At 38.1% G+C, this 22803-nt stretch overlaps 1 protein-coding gene and 1 pseudogene across 2 annotated transcripts in view; both read right to left on the bottom strand.

The window, feature by feature from the left end:
* The window catches only part of LOC108310617 (GRB10-interacting GYF protein 2), a gene marked incomplete at its 5' end in the record, with an annotated part of 56172 nt that extends 35003 nt beyond the window's left edge, over window positions 1-21169 (bottom strand). Inside the window, 7 exons of the mRNA XM_017537669.2 lie at window positions 7716-7874; window positions 10640-10801; window positions 11863-11963; window positions 15473-15573; window positions 16580-16687; window positions 18152-18243; window positions 20987-21169. Of these exons, the coding sequence (XP_017393158.1) occupies window positions 7716-7874; window positions 10640-10801; window positions 11863-11963; window positions 15473-15573; window positions 16580-16687; window positions 18152-18243; window positions 20987-21169 (906 nt within the window). The remainder of the gene's footprint in view (window positions 1-7715; window positions 7875-10639; window positions 10802-11862; window positions 11964-15472; window positions 15574-16579; window positions 16688-18151; window positions 18244-20986) is intronic.
* On the bottom strand, window positions 4939-5883 carry LOC108310626 (annotated as a pseudogene). The gene has a single exon (XR_005201720.1). The product of XR_005201720.1 is annotated as a ferritin light chain-like (transcript).
* Window positions 21170-22803: the final 1634 nt, after the last annotated feature.

The raw sequence follows: 22803 nt of genomic DNA, 5'->3' as shown, positions 1-22803 counted from the left end.
CCATATACTGAACCAAAAAAAAAAAAAAAGTCGATAAATTTTTTAAAATTGGAATCCTACAGATTATGCTCTCTAATCACAACATAATTAAGTTAGAACTAAACGTAAGTAAGGGGCTAAGCACCATGGTTCATACCTATAATCCCAGCACTTTCGGAGGCCAAAGTGGGCTGATTGCTTGAACCCAGGAGTTCAAGACCATCCTGGGAAACATGGTGAAATCCCATGTCTATAAAAAATACAAAAATTAGCCCGGTGTGGTGGCACATACCTGTGGTACCACCTACTCAGGAGGCCGAGGTGAGAGGATCACCTGAGCCCAGGGAGTAAAGGCTGCAGTGGCTGTGACCATACCACTGCACTCTAGCCTGGGTGACAGAGTGAGACCCTGTCTCAAAAAAAAAAAAAAAAAAAAAAAAAAAAAAAAGAATATAAATAAGACTACCTGGGAAAGGCAGGCTCCAAATACTTGGAAATTAAATAACCCATTCTCAACTCATAAGCCAAAGTGGAAATTACAAGAAAAATTCAAAAGTGCTTTAAACTAAATAAAAATGCAACATATTAAAAACTGTGACATGTAATTAAAAAAGTGCTCAGAGAGAAATGTATTGCTTTACATGAATTTATTAGAAAGGAGAAAAGGTTTAAAATTTATTATCTAAATTTTTGTCTTAAGAAACTAGAAAAAGACAAGCAAAATCAGCTCAAAGTAGAAGACAGAAAATAACTGTGAGTATGGCAGGAATCAATGAAAAGATAAGTAAGTAACAAAGCCAAAAGTTGGTTCTTTGTTCGATCTTTCAAAAGACTGATAACAGAACACAAACTATCAACATGCAGAATAAAAGGAGGACTATTGTTACAGACCAAACAAACATAAAGAGTAACAATGAATAAATTAGTGCCATTGAATTTGACAGCTTTGTTAAAAGGACACAGATTACAAACATGACAAAATAAGACAAAACAACCTGATTAGCCACATAATTCAAAGAAACTGAACTTTATAAAAAATCTCTCCACAAAGAAAACACTAGGCTCAGATGGTCTCAATGATGAACTCTATCAAATACAGGCGTGCCTCCATGATACTGCAGGTTCAGTACCAGGCCACTGCAATAAAATGAAGACTGCAATAAAGCAAGTCATATGAAACTTATGGTTTCCTGGTGCATATAAAAGTTATGTTTATACCATATTAGGTGTTCAACAAAATTATGTCTAATAAAACAATGTCTATACCTTGAAAATCCTAAGGGTCCTAGGATTTTCAGAATAGTAGATGAGCACTGGCTTCAACTTAGTCACCAGCTGCATTAGCCCCTAACAAGAGAGTCAGCCTGTCCTTTCAGGCTTTGAAGCCAGGCACTGACTTCGCCTCTCTAGCTATGAAAGTCCTAGTTGATAGCTTCTTTTATTAGAAAGCTGTTTCATCTACATTGAAAATCTGTTGCTTAAAAAAATGCAACAATCATCTGAGCTTTCAGAGTGTCATATTCTTTTTGCTGGTGGATGGTCTTGCTTCGATGTTGACGGCTGCTGACTGACCAGGGTGGTGGTTGCTGAAGGCTGGGATAGCTGCAGCAATTTCTTAAAATAATACATCAGTGAAGTTTGCTGCACTGATTGACTGACTTTTGCTGCATTGACTCTAATTTCTATGAAAGATTTCTCTGAAATATGTGATGCTGTTTGATAGCATTTTATCTAGAGTAGAACTACTTTCAAAATTGGAGTCAATTTCTCAAACCCTGCCACTGTCAACTAAGTTTATATAATATTCTAAATCCTTTTTTGTCATTTCAACAATGTTCACAGCATATTCACCAGGTGTAGATTCCACTTTAAGAAACCACTTTCTTTGCACATTCACATTTTACCATGAGGTTATAGCAATTCGGTCACATCTTCAGACTCTACTTCTGATTCTAGTTCTCTTGTTATTTTCACCACATCTGCAGTTACTTTCTCCACTGAAGTCTTGAAGCCCTCACAGTCATCCATGAGGGTGGGAATCAACTTTTTCCAAACTCCTGTTAATGTGGACACTTTGACTTCCTCTCATGAATCACTAATGTTCTTTAATGGCATCTGGAATGGTGAATCCTTTCCAGAAGGTTTTCGATTTACTTTGCCCATATCCATCAGAGGTACCCATAGTACCCAGAGCATTATGAAGTGTATTTCTTAAATAATGACGCTTGAACATCAAAATTAATCCTTGATCCATATGCTACAGAATAAATGTTATGTTGGCAGGGATGAAAACAACACTAATCTCCTTGTACAGCTCCATCAAAGCTCTTGGATGACCAGGTGCATTATCAATGAGCAGTAATATTTTGAAAGGAGCAGTAGGTCTCAACAGTGGGTTTAAAATATTCAGTATAACACACTGTAAACTGATGTGCTATCATCCAGACTTTGTTCTTCCACGTATATAGCACAGGCAGAGTAGATTTAGTATAATTCTTAAGGGCCCTAAGATTTTCAGAATGGTAAATGAGCACTGGCTTCAACTTAAAGTCACCAGCTGCATTAGCCCCTAACAAGAGAGTCAGCCTGTCCTCTGAAGATTTGAAGCCAGGCACTAGCTTCTCCTCTCTACCTACGCAAGTCCTAGATAATATCTTCTCCTATTAGAAGGCTGTTTCCTCTACACTTAAAATCTGTTGCTTAGTGCAGCCACCTTCATCAAGGATCTTAAGCAGAGCTTCTGGATAACTTGCTGCAGCTTCTGCACCAGCACTAGCTGCTTCACCTTACGCTTTTTAATGTTATGGAAATGGTTTCTTTCCTTAAACTTCATGAACCAGCTGCTGCTAGCTTCAAACTTTTCTTCTTCAGCTTTGTCACCTCTCTCAGCTTTCACAGAATTGAAGAGAGTTTTAAAGCCTTGTTCTGGATTAGGCTTTGGCTTAAGGGAACATTATAGCTGGTGTGATCTTCTATTTGGACCACGAAAACTATCTCCATATCAGCAATAAGGCTGCTTGGCTATCTTGTCATTCACGTGTTCACTGGAGTAGCACTGTTAATTTCCTTCAATAACTTTTCCCTTGCATTTACAACTTAGCTAACTAGCACAGGGGGGCCTGGCCTTTGGCCTATGTCGTCAGCTTCTGACATGCCACCCTCACTAAGCTTAATCATTTCTAGCATTCAGTTTAAAGCGAGAGACATGTGACTCTTCCTTTCACTTGAACTCTTAGTGGCCATTGTAGAGTTATACACTGGCCTAATTTCAATAATGTTGTGTCCCAGTCAATAGGGAGGTCCAAGGAGAGGAAGAGAGACAGGGAACAGCCAGTCAGTAGAATAGTCAGAGCATCCACAATAGGTATGAATTAAGTTTGCTGTATTATGCGGGTACAATTCACAGCACTCCACAATTTCAATGGTGACATCAAAAATCACTTATCACAGATCACTTTAATTACATGTCACAGTTTTTAATACATTACTTTTTTTTACTATTATATCACTTATAACAGATACAATAGTAAAAAAAATCTGAAACATTACAAGAATTATCAAAATGTGACACAAAGTGAGCACACGCTGTGGCCAACAGACTTGCTCAATGCAGGGCTGCCACAAGCCCTTCAATTTGTAAAATATAAAATACATGCAAAGCACAAGAAAGTGAAGCACAATAAAATAAGCTGTATTCAATGAAGAAATAATTCCATTCTTATACAAACTTTGGAAATAATTCTGATCTTTTACAAGCTTATACAAACTTCTTCAGAAAACAATAAAAAGTATCACATTTCAATTTAAGAGGCCAGCATAAACCTGACACCAAAATGGAACAAAAGCATTGTAAGAAAATTAGGCCACGCATAGCGGTTCACTCCTGTAATCCCACCACTTTGCGAGGCCAAGACAGTAAGACTGCTTGAGGCCAGGAATTGAAGATCAGCCTAGGAAACACAGCAAGAACCCATATCTCTATAAAAAATTTAAAAAATGAGCCAGGCATGGTGGCATGTGCCTGAGGCCCAAGCTACGAAGGCAGCTGAGGTGGGAGGCTTGATTGAGCATGGGAGGTCAAGGCTATAGTGAGCTGAGACTATGCCACTGCACTGTAGCCTAGATGACAGGATGAGACCATCCTTAAAAAAAAAAAAAAAGGAAGGAGAAGAGAAAGAAAATTATAGGCCTAGATCTTCCTCATGAACACAGATGCAAATATTCTTAACAAAAGTAGGGTGGTAATCCAGGAACACAAAGTTGGCTTAACCTTCAAAACTCAGTTATTAATAGTATAATTCACCATATGAACAGAATGAGAAAACTAAATGATCATCAATCAATGCAGATAAAGCATTTTACAACCTCAATATCTATTCATGGAAAAACTTTCAGTAAACTAGGAGTTGAAGGAAACTTCTTCAGTTGGATAACAGATACTTATGAAAAACTATCAACATATTTAATAGTGAAATACTGGACATTTTCTCCCTAATACTGGAAATAAGGCTGTCCATCATCCACTTTAACCATTTCTTTCCAAAGATGAAAAGGAAGGATTAAAACTGTTCCTATTTATCAATAAAATTCCATAGAAAATCCTAAGGAATCAACAAAATACTATTAGAGGTAGTAAGCTGAGATAAACAAGGTCTCAGGATATAAGATCAGTATATGAAAATCAATTATATTTCTATATAGAAATGAAAAATAAACTTATAAAATTCCATTTATAATAGCAAAAAAAAAAAAATCAAAATTTTAAAGATGTACATAACCCATATAATGAAAACAAAATGGTACTGAGAAAAAAAAACTAGGAAAACATAAATAAATGGAAAAATATACCATGTGCATTGCCTGGAAGACTCAATATATCTTAAAATGCAAATTCTCCTCAATTTATAGATTCCACACAATCCAAATCATAATCACAGTAGGCTTTTACTTATATAGAGATTAAGAAGATAATTTTAATTTTTTTTTTTTTTTTGCTTCAAATAGCTTTATTTCCATTTGGTCCAAGGCTTGTTAGGGTAGTTAGAAAGCTGCCTGGTGGCTGGAGAAGGTGGAATAACAGGCAGAAGCCCTGTTATTTTCCAAAGGCCCTTTATAAGTTGCTGGGCTCAGTAGGCTCTTAGTTGTGTTAGTTGTGCTGGAGAGAGCCTTTCAAAGAGATACTCGCCCAGTCCAGCCTCTGGGCCGGCCAGCCTGCAGAGGTTGGTCAGGTGGTCACCCATCTTCTTGATGATTTTCACTTCCTCATCTAGGAAGTGACTCTCCAGGAAGTCACAGAGATGGGGGTCCGTGTGGGCAGAACCCAGGGCATGAAGATCCAAAAGGGCCTGGTTCCGATTTTTCTCCAGGGCCATGGCGGCGGCCATGGCGGCTTCCATGGCGTCCAGGGTTTTACCCCACTCATCTTGAGCCGGCTTCTTGATGTCCTGAAAGAGAGCGCGGCCGCCATGCTGGTTTTGCATCTTCAGGAGAAGCTTGTAGCCCTCGCGCTTCTCCTCGGCCAATTCGCCGAAGAAGTGGCTCGCGCTTTCCAGAGCCACATCATCGTGGCCAAAATAGTAGCCCAGAGAGAGGTAGGTATAGGCGGCCTGCAGGTACACGCCGACCAGGTGGTTGACGGCTGCCTCCATGTCGGTGGAATAATTCTTGACGAATCTGGGAGCTCATGGTTGGTCGGCAAAAAGGAGCTAACCACAAAAACGGTGTTAGCCAGGCTCCCAGAAGCAGGAGATGACCGAGACGATGGTCTCGGAGGTTGCAAGTGGAGAGGAAATTGGGGGGCGGTCGGAGGCTGGAAGAAAGAGTCCCCGGGATCTTTTCCGTCCAAACACTGTTGAAGCAAGCGACAGATCTGCGGGACCCCTGAACTACTCGATAATTTTAAATTTTAATGGGAAGGCAAAAGATCTTAGTCAAACAGTCTTGAATAAAAAAGCAAAGCTGGAAGACACACTGACTGACTTCTAGTTACTACAAAGCTATAATAGTAATCAAATCAGTGCATACTCATTTAAAGGCAGGCAAACTTACCAATGGAACAGAAGGGAAGAGTCCATTAAAAAAACAAACCATAGTTATACAATTGACTTTGACAAAAGCATCAAAAATTCAATAGAAAAAGGAAAGACTATGCGAAAACTGGCACTGGAAGAACCCATACCTCACATTATACAGAAAAAATATTTCAAACTATTTGTAAAACCAAAACTACAAAGCTTAAAAAAAAAATCAGGAGATATTTTAATAATCTGTATGTGGGCAAATATTTCTTATATAGAGGGGGAAAAAAAACCCACTAATAATAAAAGACAAATTTCATAGGATTTCATCAAAATAAAAAATCTCTGCTTATCAAAAGATGCACCTAGGAAAATAAATAGACAAGCTATAGCCTGGAGGAAAGTACATACAACATTTACCTAACAAAGAACATGTACTGAGAATATAAAGAATGTAAACCTGAAAGAGCTAAAAGTATAGAACTTGTTAAAAAAAATAAAAATAAAAAAATAAATTGGACATTATTGGCCAGGTGAGAGGAATCACACCTGTACCCCAGCACTTTGGGAGGCCGAGGTGGGCGATCATCTGAGGTCAGGAATTCAAGACCAGCCTGGCCAACATGGCAAAACCCCCTCTCTATCAAAAATATAAAAATTAGCCAGGCATGGCAGCGCATGCCTGTAGTCCCAGCTACTCGGAAGGCTGAGGTGGAAGAATTGCCTAAACCTGGGAGGCAGAGGCTGCAGTGAGCCAAGACTGCACCACTGTACTCCAGCCTGGGCAACAGAGTGAGCCTTCATCTTAACAGTTCGTCTTAAAATAACTAGATAAATAATTAATTTAATTAAATGATAAATTGGACATGATCAAAATGAAAAAATTATGTGTTTCAAAGAATATAGTCAAAAAAGCAAAAAAAAAGACACACCTGTAATCCCAGCACTTATGGGAGGCTGAGGCAGGCAAATCATCTGAGGCCAGGAGTTAAGACCAGCCTGGCCAATATGGCAAAACTCCGTCTCTACTAAAAATACAAAAATATTTGCCGGATGTGGCGACACATGTCTGTAGTCCCAGGAGGCTGAGACACAAGAATTGCTTGAGCTGGGGAGGCAGAGGCTGCAGTCAGCCAAGATTGCGCCATTGCACTCCAGCCTGGGCAACAGAGTGAGGCTCTTGATTTAAAAAAAAAAAAGAAGCAAAAAGAGACTGTAAAGTCCAGAAATAAATCCACACATTTACACTCATTGACACAGATGCCAAAAACACACAATGGGGAAAGAACAGTCTCTTTAATAAATGGTGATGGGAAAGCTAGATATCCATAGGCAGAATGGTATCAGAGCCTCATCTCACACCATACACAAAAATCATTACGTCAAAAATTATTGTTGCGTGATTTATGTTGCACTATTCTGCTTATTTTAACTTTCAAACGGGCTTAAAAAAAAAACCAAAACACTTATTTTACAACATTTCCACTATATAGCTAAGCAAAAACCAGAAAGATAAGACAAATTTTTATTTTTCCTTGAGAAAATAGGTTTTCATTTGAAGAAATTTAGACAGAAGTAATAAGAGCCATTTAGGTTTCTTTCGGTAATTTTTAGCAACCTGAAAAAATTTTACATAGGCTATCTTAATGTCCTAATATTTTCTAAATCACTAATTCCCGGCTTCAAAGGAACAATTAGAAGAGAAAACCATCTGGTCACCTGTTTGCGTAGCAATTCTTCCTGCTTCCGCCTTTCTTCCTCTTCTCTTCTTCTCTCTTCCAGTCTTCTAAGAGCTTCTTCTTGCTGCTGTCTTTCTTCTTCTTCTTGCTGTCGTCTTAATGCAATTTCTTGCTCCCGCTGGCGACGCAGAGCCTCTTCCTAAGGACAAAAGATGGAGGGTGTGGGACAGACTCAGGTCTATCAATCAATTTATTATGTCATATTTGAATAGGCTATGTGCTGCTAAGAATCCATAAAAAAGTAAACATAAAAGTACATAATCAGGATCTGGAGTAAAAATTATACATGTAAGTTGGGGAATAGAACACATTACAATAAAAAGAAAACTGAATTTAAAATATTAGCAGTTAAATTACAATACACTGTAAGTCTATCCTGGTTTCTGTATTAGCTAATAATTTACTGATTAACCCTAGAAAGAGCTACATTACACTTAAACCTTTGGTTTCTCTACTGGTATCTTTAATCCCTATTTTTTAATCAACTCGGAACTTAAGGCATCAAGACGGCAAATCAACACAGCCACCAACAATTTTGGGTAAGATAGGTTCTCTCAGTCAGAAGTACTGAGTAAAAGCCATGTGTCCCAGAACACGTTTTGAAGATCAAAATCCCACAAATACTATTAAGTATTACACACAAAGAAGACACATTTTTGAGATCACTCATAGAAAACTGAGCAACACAGAATTAAATATACTTCTTTACTGCAATATTCCTTGGAGCCTCTATATGCTACGGTGTAGTGTGATTCTAAATATTAACAGTAGTTCCAATTACATCTCAGCATGGATCTTTTTGGTTTCTCACAGAGCACCTTTTGGGGCCAACAAGTAGGAAACAAGTGGTAAAGGTCAGACCATGGGGATATTAAGAGTGTGGATCCTTTCAACTGCAGTCTAGGAAAAGCCCAATGGAAAATGAGCCAAGCACGTTAATAGTGAACTCCCCTCACACACACACACACAAAAGACCAAAAAAACATTAAAAATGCTACACTTCCCTGGTTATAAATCCTTAAGCAAAGACAGCGACAACACTTACCTACAACACTTTCATTCAAACGCTTATCTAACAGTGATGAACTGGAAACAACGCACATGTCCAACAATAGGGAACTGATTAACTTACTATAATTTACTTATAAAGTGAAATTTTATACAGCTAGCAAATATGATGTAAATTTTTAGATATATATTTGACATGGAAAGATGACATAATTCATTAATGTCAAAAGGAGGGTTATAAAACAAGTACAAATGATATATACCTCCAGCCTGGGCAACAGAGTAAGACTGTCTCCCCCTCCCACCCCCCCAAAAAAAATAGAAGAAGAAGAAGAAGAAGAAAGCAAAGAGAGAATACAAAGCCCAGAAATAAATCCACACATTTACACTCAACTGATTTTTCATATAGATGCCTGAAACACACAATGGGGAAAATGGAGAAAGATTAGTCTCTTTAATAAATTGTGGTGAGAAAACTGGATATCCATAGGCAGATGAATGAAATCAGACCCTCATCTCATACCATACACAAACATGGTTACATTTGAAATTATTGCTAGATGATTTCTGTCTAAATTTCTTCAAATGAAAACCTATTTTCTAGGGGAAAAATAAAATTTGTCTTATCTTTCTGATTTTTGCTTAGCTATATAGTAGAAAATGTTATAAAGCAAATATATGTGTAGAGTTTTTTTTTTTTTTTGCTCCCTATTTTGAAAGACTAGTCATTAAAATAGAGAAGAGATTCATTAACGGAAAGAATAAAGAGAAGGCAGAGGTCTTAGTCAAAGATACTTTTTAAAAGTACGTCTGAATGGTCAATAAGCTTGTGAAAAGATGCTCAACAACACTAATCATTAGGGAAATGGAAATCAAAACTACAATGAAATACCACTTCACACCCATTTAAAAGCCATTATCAAAGATAAACAAACAACAACAACAACTACAAGTGTTGGTAGAACGTGGAGACACTGAAACCGCTGTGCATTGTCAGCAGGAATGTAAAGTGGAGTAGCTGCTGTTGGAAACAATCTGGCAGTTCCTCAAAAAAATAAGAGGATTACCATATAATCCAGCAATTCCACTTCTAGGTGTATACACAAAATTTGAGTTGAAAGCAAGGACTCAAACAGGTATCTATATATCCATGTTTACAGCAGCATTATTAACAAGAGCCAAAAGGTGGAAGTCATCCAAACGTCCATCAACAGAGAAACAGATAAACAAAATAGGAATGGATAAACACACAATGTAATATTATTCAACCTTCACAAAGGAAATTCTGATATATGCTACAACATGAATAAAACTTAAATGAAATAAACCCATCACAAAAGGACAAACATTGTATAATTCTACTTACATAAGGAATTGAATTAGTTTAAATTCACAGATACAGAAAGAAGAATGGTGGTTACTATGAACTATGGGATGGAGGGAGTGGGGCTCCTTGTTTAATGGGTATGCAGTTTCAGTTTGCAAAGCTGGAGAAGTTTTAGACATTTGTGAGGGCTGCACAACAATGTGAATGAATATACTTAACACCACTAAAAGTACACTTAAAATGGTAAATTTTATGTATACGTTAGCACAATTTTCTTAAAGTCCATGTGGCTTTCAGAATTTGACATTTAATGCTGCACATCAGTTACTTTTCTCATTGTTTTTAGCCACAAGGACAGAACTTCTGAAATCTAACTCGTTTACAAAGCCCTAGGAAATATGCAAAGAAAATAAATTCCAGTGGTTTACTAGGACTGAGGGATATCCCTAAGTGGGTGTTGGTGGAAAACAGAGATTCTCTCCAAGGTGAACCAGTCGTCTAAGGTTCTAACCCCAATCCTGTGGACTTCATCAAGCACTATCCTATGGTCTGAGTTCCCAGAGATATACCTGTTTCCTTCGGGCAAGTTCTTCTTCCTCTCGCCTTTTCCTTTCCTCTTCCTGCTGTCGCCGAAGAATTTCCTCTTGCTGTCTTCGGAGTTCTTCTTGCCTCTTTCGTTCTTCCTCCTCCCGTTTTGCCCTCATTTCTGCCTCCCTTCTCTCTTGCTCTAGCTGTGATGACACAAAGAGTACTCTTAGAAAATGGAAACCAAGCACAGGAACACTCCCAAAAGACTGACTAGTATTATCCATTCACAGTTATTTGTACTGTACTGCAACTGAGTGATCCAACAGATGAACAGACAAACAAAATTTGGTATATACATACAATGGAATATTAATATTATTCAACCTTTAAAAGGAAGGAAATTTTGATATATGCTACAACATGTACACACTGTAAGAACTCTAAGCTGTGACATATCACAGTAATTAGAAGAATTTTATGCTCGTCGCAACTGAATACACTTTCCTCCCACCTGTACTTGCCTCCACATTCCACATTACCATTACACCACATAGAATTTTCTGATTGAACATTTAACAGTGTGGCTATCATGTTTTAATGGCAATGTTGAATGAACCTTTCCACATTCTGGGCACTCTAAGGAGACTGTCACACCCTCAGGGGATAAGACTGCATTGAGTCTAAAACAGTAACAACACTCTCTTGTAGGCATGAGAACCTAAAATCATTATAATGACATTAAGTAATTGATGTAGACATTCTTTTCTGGCAAGTACTAAAACCAAAATTTAAGATTTAGCTCTTCTAAAAACTGAATGGAACTCACAATCTAATGTTACTGCTGCACTTTTTGGCTGGTATGTCTGAGGATACTAAGAAACATAAATAAACACCACTATAAAGATTCAATGGGAGAACTCAAGCCACATATCAGGAGTCTCATCCATAATGAAGTGGATATTTTCTCACAGTCTTCTTATAACAAATGTTCATACCATAAATAATGTAACTAAAATATATTTGTGCCTATAATCATCAATATGCCAACTAACCAATCCAAACATAGTAATTTAAATTGTTTTGAAATTTTTTTGGGAGAAGAGGGTACAATAAAGATACAATACAAATGTACTTATACCAGCTAAGCAGCAGTAAAAGTGAAAGTAAAAAGTACAGCTAGCTAACTAGAGAGATGAATAAACAGCAATGTTTATTTCCTGCAGCAAGATGGCAATGCACTGCTGTAGAAGAATGAGTTTCGGACCTTTGCAGCTTTGGCCTTCTCTAGCTGCTGAAGTTGTTCCAGGGCAGGGCCTGGTGTCGTGGTGTCCAGAGGAAGATCCCATACACTGCCACCTTCCCAAACTGTAAGACAACAAAAGAAAGAAATAGGGATGACAGAGCTTACACACATGGTAACATATCCGTAGGAATCATGAAAAAAGCTACTTCCCTGTGCCTAAATGAGGTCCACCAAACATAATCTGTTTTGCTTCTAAGTAGACTGAACTGTAAATGGACTCTAGCTTCTATGAATCTCCTTTAACACATCTAGAAGGAAGTGAAGTATCAGACATTTATTACAAAATTAACCTCATCCTCACAAAGCCATGTAAGTCAGAAGTAGTTTCTAACACTCCCAAGGGCACATGGCAAGAATGCGGCCATGTCAGGATTTAAATCCCAGTGTATTACATTCCAAAGCCCACAGATTTCCAATAACCATTCAGCCTCTCACTGCACACCAACTAGAGAGAAGTAGGTGGTTACACAACATGGTGAATACCACTGAACGGTTCACTTTAAAAAATGGTTAATTTTGTGTTAAGTGAATTTCATCTCAATAAAGACAGATTGCAAGTAAGCATTACAGCTGGAGGTGCATAGGCCTCTGGAAAGCTAGACAGGTCTCATAAATGAGATCTGGTCCTGCTAACCTGAAAGGCACTGGAAGATCACATTTGGAAGTAAACAGATAATGGCTTCTCAGTTCACTGTCCTATTGCCAGTGAAGTTTGCTGGTATCACTTTTCAGCATTCTCTATTTTCTACATTCCTATCATAGTCTATTTATAAACTATCAAATATTGTCTGTATAAAACCAGACTATTTGTAAAGGACTTTGACTGCATAGAAACCCAAAGAAATAAATTGTTTAATAGAGTATTTAAAAGTTTCCAAAACACTGGAGAATGCAGGTTGAGTATCCATTATCCAAAATGCCTTCAGATCAAAAGCATTTCAAATTTTGGATTTTTTTTCAGATTTTAAAATATCTGCATATACATAATGAGCTATCTTTGGGATGGGATCCAAGTTTAAACAAAAAATTCATTAATCTTTCATAAACACTTTATAGACATAGCCTATAGCCTGATGGTACTTTTATGTAGCTTTTTTTTTTTTTTTTTTTTTGAGACGGAATCTCACTCTGTCACCCAGGCTGGAGTAGAGTGCCACAATCTTGGCTCACTGCAACCTCTGCCTCCCAGGTTTAAGCAATTCTCCTGCCACAGCCTCCTGAGTAGCTAGGATAACAGGCACGTGCCACCACACCTGGCTAATTTTTGTATTTTTAGTAGAGACAGGGTTTCACCATGTTGGTCAGACGGGTCTCGAACTCCTGACCTTATGATCCACCTGCCTCAGCCTCCCAAAGTGCTGGGATTACAGGCGTGAGCCACTGCACCTGACCTATGCAACATTTTTAATAATTTGGGGTATGAACAAAATGTTTATGTTAAGTATTTATGTGTAAAATTGTCCACTCGTCAGCTGGGTCTCATGTCTTGTGACTGTAATCCTAGCACTTTGGGAGGCCGAGGCAGGCAGACCACTTGAGGCCAGGAGTTTGAGACCACCCTGGCCAATGGGGTGAAACCCCATCTTTTTTAAAAATACAAAAATTAGGCATGGTGGTGGGCACCTGTGATCCCAGCTACTCGGGAGACTGAGGCAGGAGAATCTCTTGAACCCAGGAGGCAGAGGTTGCAGTGAGCCGAAACTGTGCGACTGGACTCCAGTCTCGGCAACAGAGTGAGACTCTGCCTCAAAAGCAAAAACAAAACAAAATAAAACTTCCACTCATGAAATCATGTCAGTGCTCTAAAAGTTTTAGATTTTGGAGCATTCTGGATTGTGGACTTTTGGATTAGGGAATGGTGCTCAACGTGTATTCTTAATATTCTAACTATAAATGGCTACCAAGAGAAAATAAAGTACAAAAAGCATGGAAAGTTAATGAGCAACCATCCTTCTGCCATAACCTGCAAGGTCAATGTAAACAACAGAGGCATGACCTGAATGGCTCAACAGCTCCTGACAAACTCCATCAAGGCATATAGTTCTTGGGGATCTCAATACCAACTATGATTTCTTGAAAGGACTAACCATGGATCAAATCGTCCACCTATGCAGGTATTTAGACCTTAAGAAACAGAGGAGCTCGGCTGGGCACAGTGGCTCACACTTGTAATCTCAGCACTTTGACAGGTCAAGGCGGGTGGATCACTTGAGGTCACTTTAAGACCAGCCTGGCCATCATGGTGAAATCCCATCTCTACTAAAAATACAAAAAGCAGCCGAGTGTGATGGCATGTGCCTGTAGGTAGCCCCAGCTACTTCAGAGGCTGAGGCAGGAGAATCGCTTGAACCTGAGAGGCGGGGGTTGCAGTGAGCCAAGATCACATCACTGCACTCCAGCCTTGGTGACAGTGCAAGAGTCCAGTTCAAGAAAAAAAAAAAAAAAAAAAAAAAAAAAAAGAAAGAGAAAGGAAAGACGAAAGGAAAGGAAAGAAGAAAGGAAAGAAAAGAAAAGAAAGGAAAGGAAAGGGACAGGGAAAGGGAAAGGAAAAGGAAGAGGAAAGGAAAAAAGAAACGAAACAGAGGTGCTCCACCAATACCAAGACTTAAAAAAAACTCAACCCCAAATTTTCTAATTTGATGTAAAAAGATAAAAATGAGAAAAGGTGTTCACTTCATAGCAGGTTTTTCTTTTCCCAAAATTTCTGGGTATCTACAGTATTAGTTATATCAATTCTTTTTTTTTTTTCTTTTTGAGATAGAGTTTCGCTCTTGTTGCCCAGGCTGGAGTGCAGTGGCGTGATCTTGGTTCACCATAACCTCCACCTCTTGGGTTCAAGCCAGTCTCCTGCCTCAGCCTTCCGAGTAGCTGGGATTACAGGCATGCGCCATCATGCCTGGCTAATTTTGTATTTTTAGTAGAGATGGGGTTTCTCCATGTTGGTCAGGCTGGTCTCGAACTCCCGACCTCAGGTGATCTGCCTGCCTTGGCCTCCCAAAGTGCTGGGATAACAGGTGTGAGCCACTCTGCCCAGCCTCTCTTTTTTTTTTCTTAGAGACAAGAGTCTGGCTATGTTGCCCAGGCTGAAGTGCCTTATCATGATCATAGCTCACTGGAGCCTGGAACTCCTGGGCTCAAGCAACCCTCCCACATCAGCCTCCTGAGTAGCTAGCACTACAGGCACACACCACCATGCGTAGCTGGTATTAATTCTTAACTCAAAAGAATAGATCATTGTTACTTATGTTTTAATGTATGCTTTTTTTTCCCATCTGGCTGAAGAGATAAAAAATAATTTAAATGATTTTTCCACACTGATCAGATCAACATAAAAGAGACGCTGACTCAAAAAACAAAAAAATCCGCTAAATAATTTCAAACAAATCCTTAAAAGTATATTTTCAGTAATACCTCCAATATTGCTTGTATCTAGGAAAAAACAGACCTTTTTGTTAATATGCAATACAAAATGGATCTAGAAACCTAATATATTTTTTAAGAGCTAAATTGTAAAATTATTATTAGACTCTAAATCCTTAAAGTGGCTCTAAAGGTCAGTCTAAGTTTTTACCTGTAGCCTGTGAAGCTGTTGGCTGAAGCTCCCAGATAGAGCCAGTATCTGGCACCGACACAGACCTAGGTACTGAGGGAATGATGTTCTGATCAGATATTCTGCAAAAGGGAAATAAAAAATTAACTTGTTCTTATCATTTGCAAAAAAAGAAAAATGATAAAGAGGAATTTCTAGATTATCTGTAGGTTCTCCAGGTTATTTGGCTAGAAAACACCTTCACTGTTTTACTAAAACCTAACACTACCAAAGCAGTTTGGAGTGGAAGAGAAGGGCACCATGATCACACTTCTGTAATCCTCTATGGTAACAGAGAATTGACTTCTAAATGATGGATATACTTACTGTCTTAAAAAACCCAGATCATCTCAATAGATATCACAGAGACAGCACGTTATAATGAAAAAGTCAATGCACTTTAAGATTAAAGGCCTGCATTTTACTTTTTTCTCTCGAGTTTCCTGTGTGTTACATTAATCAAGTCCTTTAGTCTCTCAGAGTCCCAGTTTGCCCATCTATAAAGTGGAGTTCCTACCACCTAAAGTGCCTACCTAACAGGACGGGTTAAGGCGCAAAAGAAATATGAACAGTTTTGGCTGAATGAGACAGTAAGGTTTGTGAGAGCAGTGACGGTTACTTGTTCAGGAGAAATATTACTATGAATGATAATCTGAAACAGGAGAAATTTATTCTAGACTTCTATCAAAATTTCCTTTTCCTTAGACCTAACTTAATGGCTTTTGGATTCTAGAAAATTATAACCTTGGGTGGTGTGGCTAATACTTTCTTGAGATACTATGGATGAAAGTGAAATTAAAATCCTAGGCCACAGTTTAATGTTGCAGCTTCCATAAGATGACACTGCTTCTTAAGTGTTTTCATTGTTCTTTGCTCTTTTGATTAATCAAAATTTATCCTCTATGAGTAAAAGACTAAATAATTGTTTATCTCCACCTGAAATATTATTTTTAAAAAATATATAGTTTTTACATACAACATGCAGGTATAGGCTGTGTTTGGTACCAGATATCACACACTGAACCACAATTTATCCTTTCTTCCACAACACATGCACCCAATATGACACATAATGGAATGATCACCAACCTCATCTTCAGGGCCTGAAACTGTTGAAGAAGAAGGGCCAACTGCTGCTGCTGCTGGGAAGACAGGGCTGCTTTCTGCTGTTGGGCCAAAACCTGTGCATATTGTTGTCTTCAAAGAAGTAAAAAAAAAAGTATAACCTGTCAATCCACATTTAGTTCACATGATTGAGATGTTGAAAGTCAAAGTTCAATTCAAAGTGTCTCAGGAAACACTATTAGAAATGACTATCAAATATATTTAATAATTCTTCATTATGATAACAGACAAATAGAAAATTCTATGCTTCATTCTGGAAAGATCTGAACTCATCATAGATGACATGTTTCTGAGTGAAAGAGGACAGCAAAAAAATTCACAATTCAGTGGAAAGTGGTCTATTTAGAAAAAATATTTTTAAAATCACAAATGTTAAAAACCAGTAAACTCCCAAGATAACTAACCTTTTATCAGAAAACAAATGAAAAATAAAACAGATTCAAACTAGTAGCTTTTTCCATATGAAGCATCCTTTGTAAAAAATATAACAGTTCTATAAAAATTCATACATTGATATTTTTTAACTTGGAGAAATTTAGGTAATTTTTCTTCACTAGATCAGGGTTAGACACACTTTTGTAAAGGGCCAGAGAGTAAATAGTTTCATCTCTGCAGGTCAAATACTCTCTGTTCCAACTACTCAATTCTGCCATCTTAAGGCAAAAGCAGTTAATATACAACCTACAAACAAACAGGTGTGTCTGTTTCAGTAACACTTTGCTTATAAAAATAGAGAGCAGGCCAGGTTTGGCCTAAAGTCCAGACTTTGCCAACCTCTGCACTACATAACAGCAAATTTTATTTCTTCTACAAAAGAGAGAAATCAAAATCTGACTGACTTTGACTGACTTTGCCATCATTCCATACCGCTCCTAAAAAAAAATTAACTTTTTCCCTCCTACCCTCTCACTTATGGCTTCCCCACACTCCCCCCAATCCCCACTCCCCAACCCAATGGTGGCATTCAAAGCTGAGCCACTCAGGAGGCACTTACAAACTAAAGAGCTTACAAAATTAAAGTTACATGTCATCATCTAAACTTCTGGTATTTAAAAGTAAGATAAGCTGGGCACGGTGGCTCACGCCTGTGATCCCAGCACTTTGGAAGGTGAGGCAGGCAGATCACTTGAGGCTGGGAGTTTGAGGCCAGCCTCACCAACACAGTGAAACCCCATCTCTACTAAAAATACAAAAATAGGCTGGGAGTGGTGGCACATGCCTGTACTCCCAGATACTCAGGAGGCTGAGGCACGAGAATCACTTGAACCCGGGAGGTGGAGGTTGCAGTGAGCCTAGATCATACCACTGCACTCCAGCCTGGATGACAGAGTGAGACCCTGTCTCAAAAATAAATAAATACATAAATATATAAAACACAAGACTAAAATTAGAATGAATAGTGGTAAGACGCCTCTAGCAGGGCAACTGAAGTGCCATATAAGTCTTTAGCTCTTGTAAAAGGTGAGACTTGATAGCAGATTCTATTTAAAGTCCCTTTTCACGCTGCAGTACATCCTACTGCATTACTATTCTTACTGTATTAAGAACTGCTGGTACTGCAGGTGCTGCATCTGGTATAAGGCTGTGAGTTCTTGCTGCCTGGTCAGTCGTTCCTGGTCCAGCTCTCCCTGGGAATGAGGTGGTGAGGAAACAAATAGCATTAAATAAACTGCAAAGAACCTAAAAGCCACTTAGTACTGGTATCTGAAATCGAAATGAATCTAAGACCTCTGCCTCCCTTTTACCCAAACACTTGACTAAAAACTCAGGTGTCTTTGAAAACTAAACAATGCAATCTAGTGGAAACAGTGGTGTCAATGTTATAAAAGATCCCCTAAGGTGAGAAAGGGTCCTGATTTCAGCTGCCATTCTCCAATCTTGCCTCTAAAGCTGATGTTCAACTGTACTCCAGTTATTACGGTAACTGAAAGACTGTATACTTCTCTCAATCTTAAAAGTGGATTTGTAAATTTGGAGATCATGCAGAAATTAGAGAAACTGGATATAATACAGAAAAATGCAAAATTATCCAAAGGTCAAAGGAAATGTTATAGTGGAATTTTATAATGGTACGTAAGGAATGGAGCGAGCCAGTATATCTCTTAAAGATGCTAAGAATAAAAAGAACTTGAAAACTCTAACTCTCCCCCCAAATAAAGTGTTTCCATCACTATTAATACATCATGACTTAGAAAAAATAAGCTGTGGTAAAATAAAACCAATTTTTTGACTTATATGTGAAATAACAGGACTGGAATTTTAATTACGAAAAGTTAAAATTAGGAGAAAGAAACGTGAAGTATAACATAACAGATGTAAAAGTGTAAGTATGACAGACTAAACAGGTAAATCATGAGTTTATGCCTTTATCATATATTGATTATAGTTTGAAATATGACATCTGATATACAATTTCTTGGGGTAGAGATTACCTGAAATTCAGAGACATTTTTCTTGCTTATTCAATATTGGAGGAAAGCTATTACTTTAGGTTCATCTAAAATGTCTACATGAAAAACCAGTTTTCAAGGTATACATTCATTATGAAGGGGAGCTCTCTTCTCATCAACAATATTTAGGGAAAAGACAATAACTGACAGGAAGGAGGGCTTTCCACAGTTTCCCTCCTATGCAGGTATGACTGAGTCTCAGCTCTTCTAACTGGAAACTGGACTACTGCAAGCATGCCAAGATCCAACAGATAAGCTTTTAGCCTCTGAGATGTGCAAGACCAAAACCAATCTTAATTTCAGAAAAGGGAAATAAGGCTTAAATTTAACATATAAGTTAACTTTATATGCCGCAATACACGGTATAATTTTTCTTGTGACGTAAAACAACTAGGATGGTGTGAGAAATAATTCCTCTCACCCAGGAATCTTCCATTCTAGACCACTGCTCTCTACAAACTAAAGGTCTCAACATATTAGTGAACTATAAAATCAGTTACTGGGTTAAAACCAACATTTAAAAGAAAGAAAATGGAAAAAAAGCCACTTTCCTCACCTACAGACTCCCCCAACTACAGGGGCTAGGTGTTGCTCATCTTCATCTCATAAGAACCTACCATGAGGCCTGGCACAGGCCCTCAATATACAATTGATGAATAAGTCAATGGTGATTTTACTGTAGAAATGTGGTGTTCACACTAAAGATTTATGGGCTGGGTACAGTGGCTCATGCTTGTAATCCAGCACTTTGGAAGGCCAAGATGGGAGGACTGCCTGAGCCCAGGAGTTCAAGACTGGCCTGGGCGACATGGTGAGACCCCATCTCTTTGGGAAAAAAAAAAAAGGTTTATGGTAACTTTTAATTATAGCCCACTACCAGACAGTCCAACGCGGAGAAAAAAAAGTGAGGTTCAGGTGAGAGACCTCCAAAAGGAACACTACTGGGAGAGGCCACGGGCAGCTGCAAGAGGAAGAAGGGTGTCTCTGCCAATAATACCCCAGTGTCAGAGCCCTAGGGAGACCACCAGCATTACGGTTCCTTTTATTATTATTTTTGAGATAGAGTCTCACTCTGTTGCCCAAACTGCAGTGCAATGGTGCAGTCATAGCCCACTGCAGCCTCAATTTGCTAGGCTCAAGTGATCATCCCACCTCTGCCACTGCTTGCCACCACCCCTGGCTAGTTTATTTACTTATTATTATTACTACTGCTACTATTTGTACAGACAGGGTTTCACTTCATTGCTTAGGGTGGTCTGAAACTCCTGGGCTCAAGCAATCTTCTAACTCTGGCTTCCCAAATCCCTCCCAAACTGGGATTACAGAAGTGAGCCAATGTGCCTGGTTCCATTTTTTAATTAAAATACCAGTAACTAATTTTTTAAGTCCTCAAAATATTTTGAAGCACTGGTAACATTTGTTTTAAAGCAAACCTCAAATTTAGAAACTTTATGAGTGAGAAGGCAAGAGGAAAACGAAGTAGAACACAGAAGAATGTTTATTCTAACTAGAGGTAGTAAGAAAGTCAAAAAGGTCAACTGTGTTGAAGCCTAGCAGATAAAGGTAAAATCACTGAAATGAGCTTAGAAAGATAAAGTGCCAGGCACTGCAGGACCTGGTAGGCAGGCCAAGATAAAGATGCTGGTCTTCATTCTACTTCTGCTGGAATGCTACTGAAGGATTCCATTTCACTGTTGGGGAGGAGGTTGGGTGTGAAGAGGATGGGCGCAGGTTATTTGGGTTTTGAAAAGATCATTATAGTTAAGAATTCAGTCTTCCATTCAGACTTCCTCTTTCCATTTCCATTAATTTCAAAGAACTACAATTCCTTCATTAGATGATATATTTGGGTTGTGTTTTCAAAGAGAATCAAGCGCGTCTGTGTCTAACATGCATTCCAGGTGAGGTAGAAGGTACTTACCATATGGGGAGGTGGAGCTGGACCTGGAGAAAAGGGAACCCTTCCCCACATTTTCATGATATCGCCAAGAGGTTGGAAGCTTTCATCACATGCTCTCTTCACCAATAAAGACATAGTAAAATAGCCCGCCTGAAACCATTCTGCCATCTCCTGATTATTGAAGGGACCTATAAATAGCACCAATTAAACAGAACAATAAGAAATCTCTCAGGCTCAAAGAGAAACAAATATTTCCTGCACCTGATCCTCATCCAGGTGGCATCTGTCAAAATGTTGTATACTATCTAATTTAATTCACCTCTAAAGGTAGCTAACAGACTTCTAACCAATAAAACAATTTTAAAACAAAGCCTGTGTTAATACATCCCAAATTAGCAGTACTTCAATTATTATAAGGAGCATAACTGTCTCTATCTCAATCTCTACAATTCACTTGTCAGGAAAGTATGATACAATTGGAGCTAAGTATTTACTGGACTTTGTATCACTTAGGCATAGAGAACATAAACATGCAGGGCTGAAAACATTCTCTAATTTTCATTTTCTGCCACAGATTAGTGAAAGTGGGGCAAAATGTAAACAACCATCAATTAAATTAAGAAAAATTATAATGCACTCAGATAAGACTAAATCTGACCTTGGTGGGGGAAAAAACTAATATTCTCTAAATGTTTTACAGTAAGAAACAATCAAGTATTTAACATACATAAAATTAACATACAAATTCACTCTGATCAACAAATCACTAATTCATTCAACAGATATTTACTGAACATTGATGATATCTGACGTAGACAGTAGGGATATGGCAATAAATAAAGTGAAACCCTGGAACTTCCACCTCAGGAAGGTGAAGTAGATGTACTTTTCCCTATTCCTCCTGCTAAGTACAACTAGAAACGCTGGACATTGTATTAATACAGAAAACAACACTTAAAGGTGGTGAGAAGAAGGTCGACTGAGTAGGGGTCTCAGTGATGACATGATTGTGAATTCCCTGGTTTTTCTTTTTATCGCATATAACCCAGATTTGGAGATGAAGAAGCCAGCAACAAGAAACATGACCTAATTATATGCTAGCTACAAGAAAGTCACTCAAAATATAACAACGTAGGCAGACTGAGGTCAGAAAAAGATATATCATGCAAATATTAACTTGATACTGTTTATTAACTGATATTTTTAATATTAGCTGATAGTTTATTCAGTTAATTTAAACTTAACTGATAATTTCTTTGCTCTGAAGTCATGGTTATCAAACACAAGTAGAGCTATATACAGCTTAATATTTGTGTTTGATAAACTTGACTTCAGAGCAAAGAAAATCATCAAAGAGATGTAATAATAAAGGGTCGATACACCTAGAAGATACAGCAATTGTAATATTTAAGTGCCAAACAACAAAGCTCCAAAATACACAAAGCAGGATCTGATAGAACAACAACAAAAAAGAAACAGACAAATCTGCAGGTCGAAGATGTGACCACCCCCCTCAATAACTGATAGAACAACTAGCAGAAAATCTGTAAGATTACATAAGAATTCAACAACACCATCAACCAATAGACATGCACTAACATTTACAGAACATTCCAGATATAGAAAAATACAAATTCTTTTCGACTACCCACAGAACATACAGCAGTAATAAACCATATTTTGGGCAATAAAACAAACATCAAAAGATTTTTTAAAACTGCTATCATATTCAGTGTATACTGCTCAGGTAACAGGTGCTCCAAAATCTCACAAATCACCACTAAATAACTTATTCATGTAACCAAATTATCACCTGTTCCCCAAAAACCTATGGAAAT

The sequence above is a fragment of the Cebus imitator genome, unplaced genomic scaffold (genome assembly GCF_001604975.1).
Source record: "Cebus imitator isolate Cc_AM_T3 unplaced genomic scaffold, Cebus_imitator-1.0 Scaffold106, whole genome shotgun sequence".
Lineage (NCBI taxonomy): Eukaryota > Metazoa > Chordata > Mammalia > Primates > Cebidae > Cebus > Cebus imitator.
This window is presented reverse-complemented; position numbering and strand designations above follow the sequence as displayed.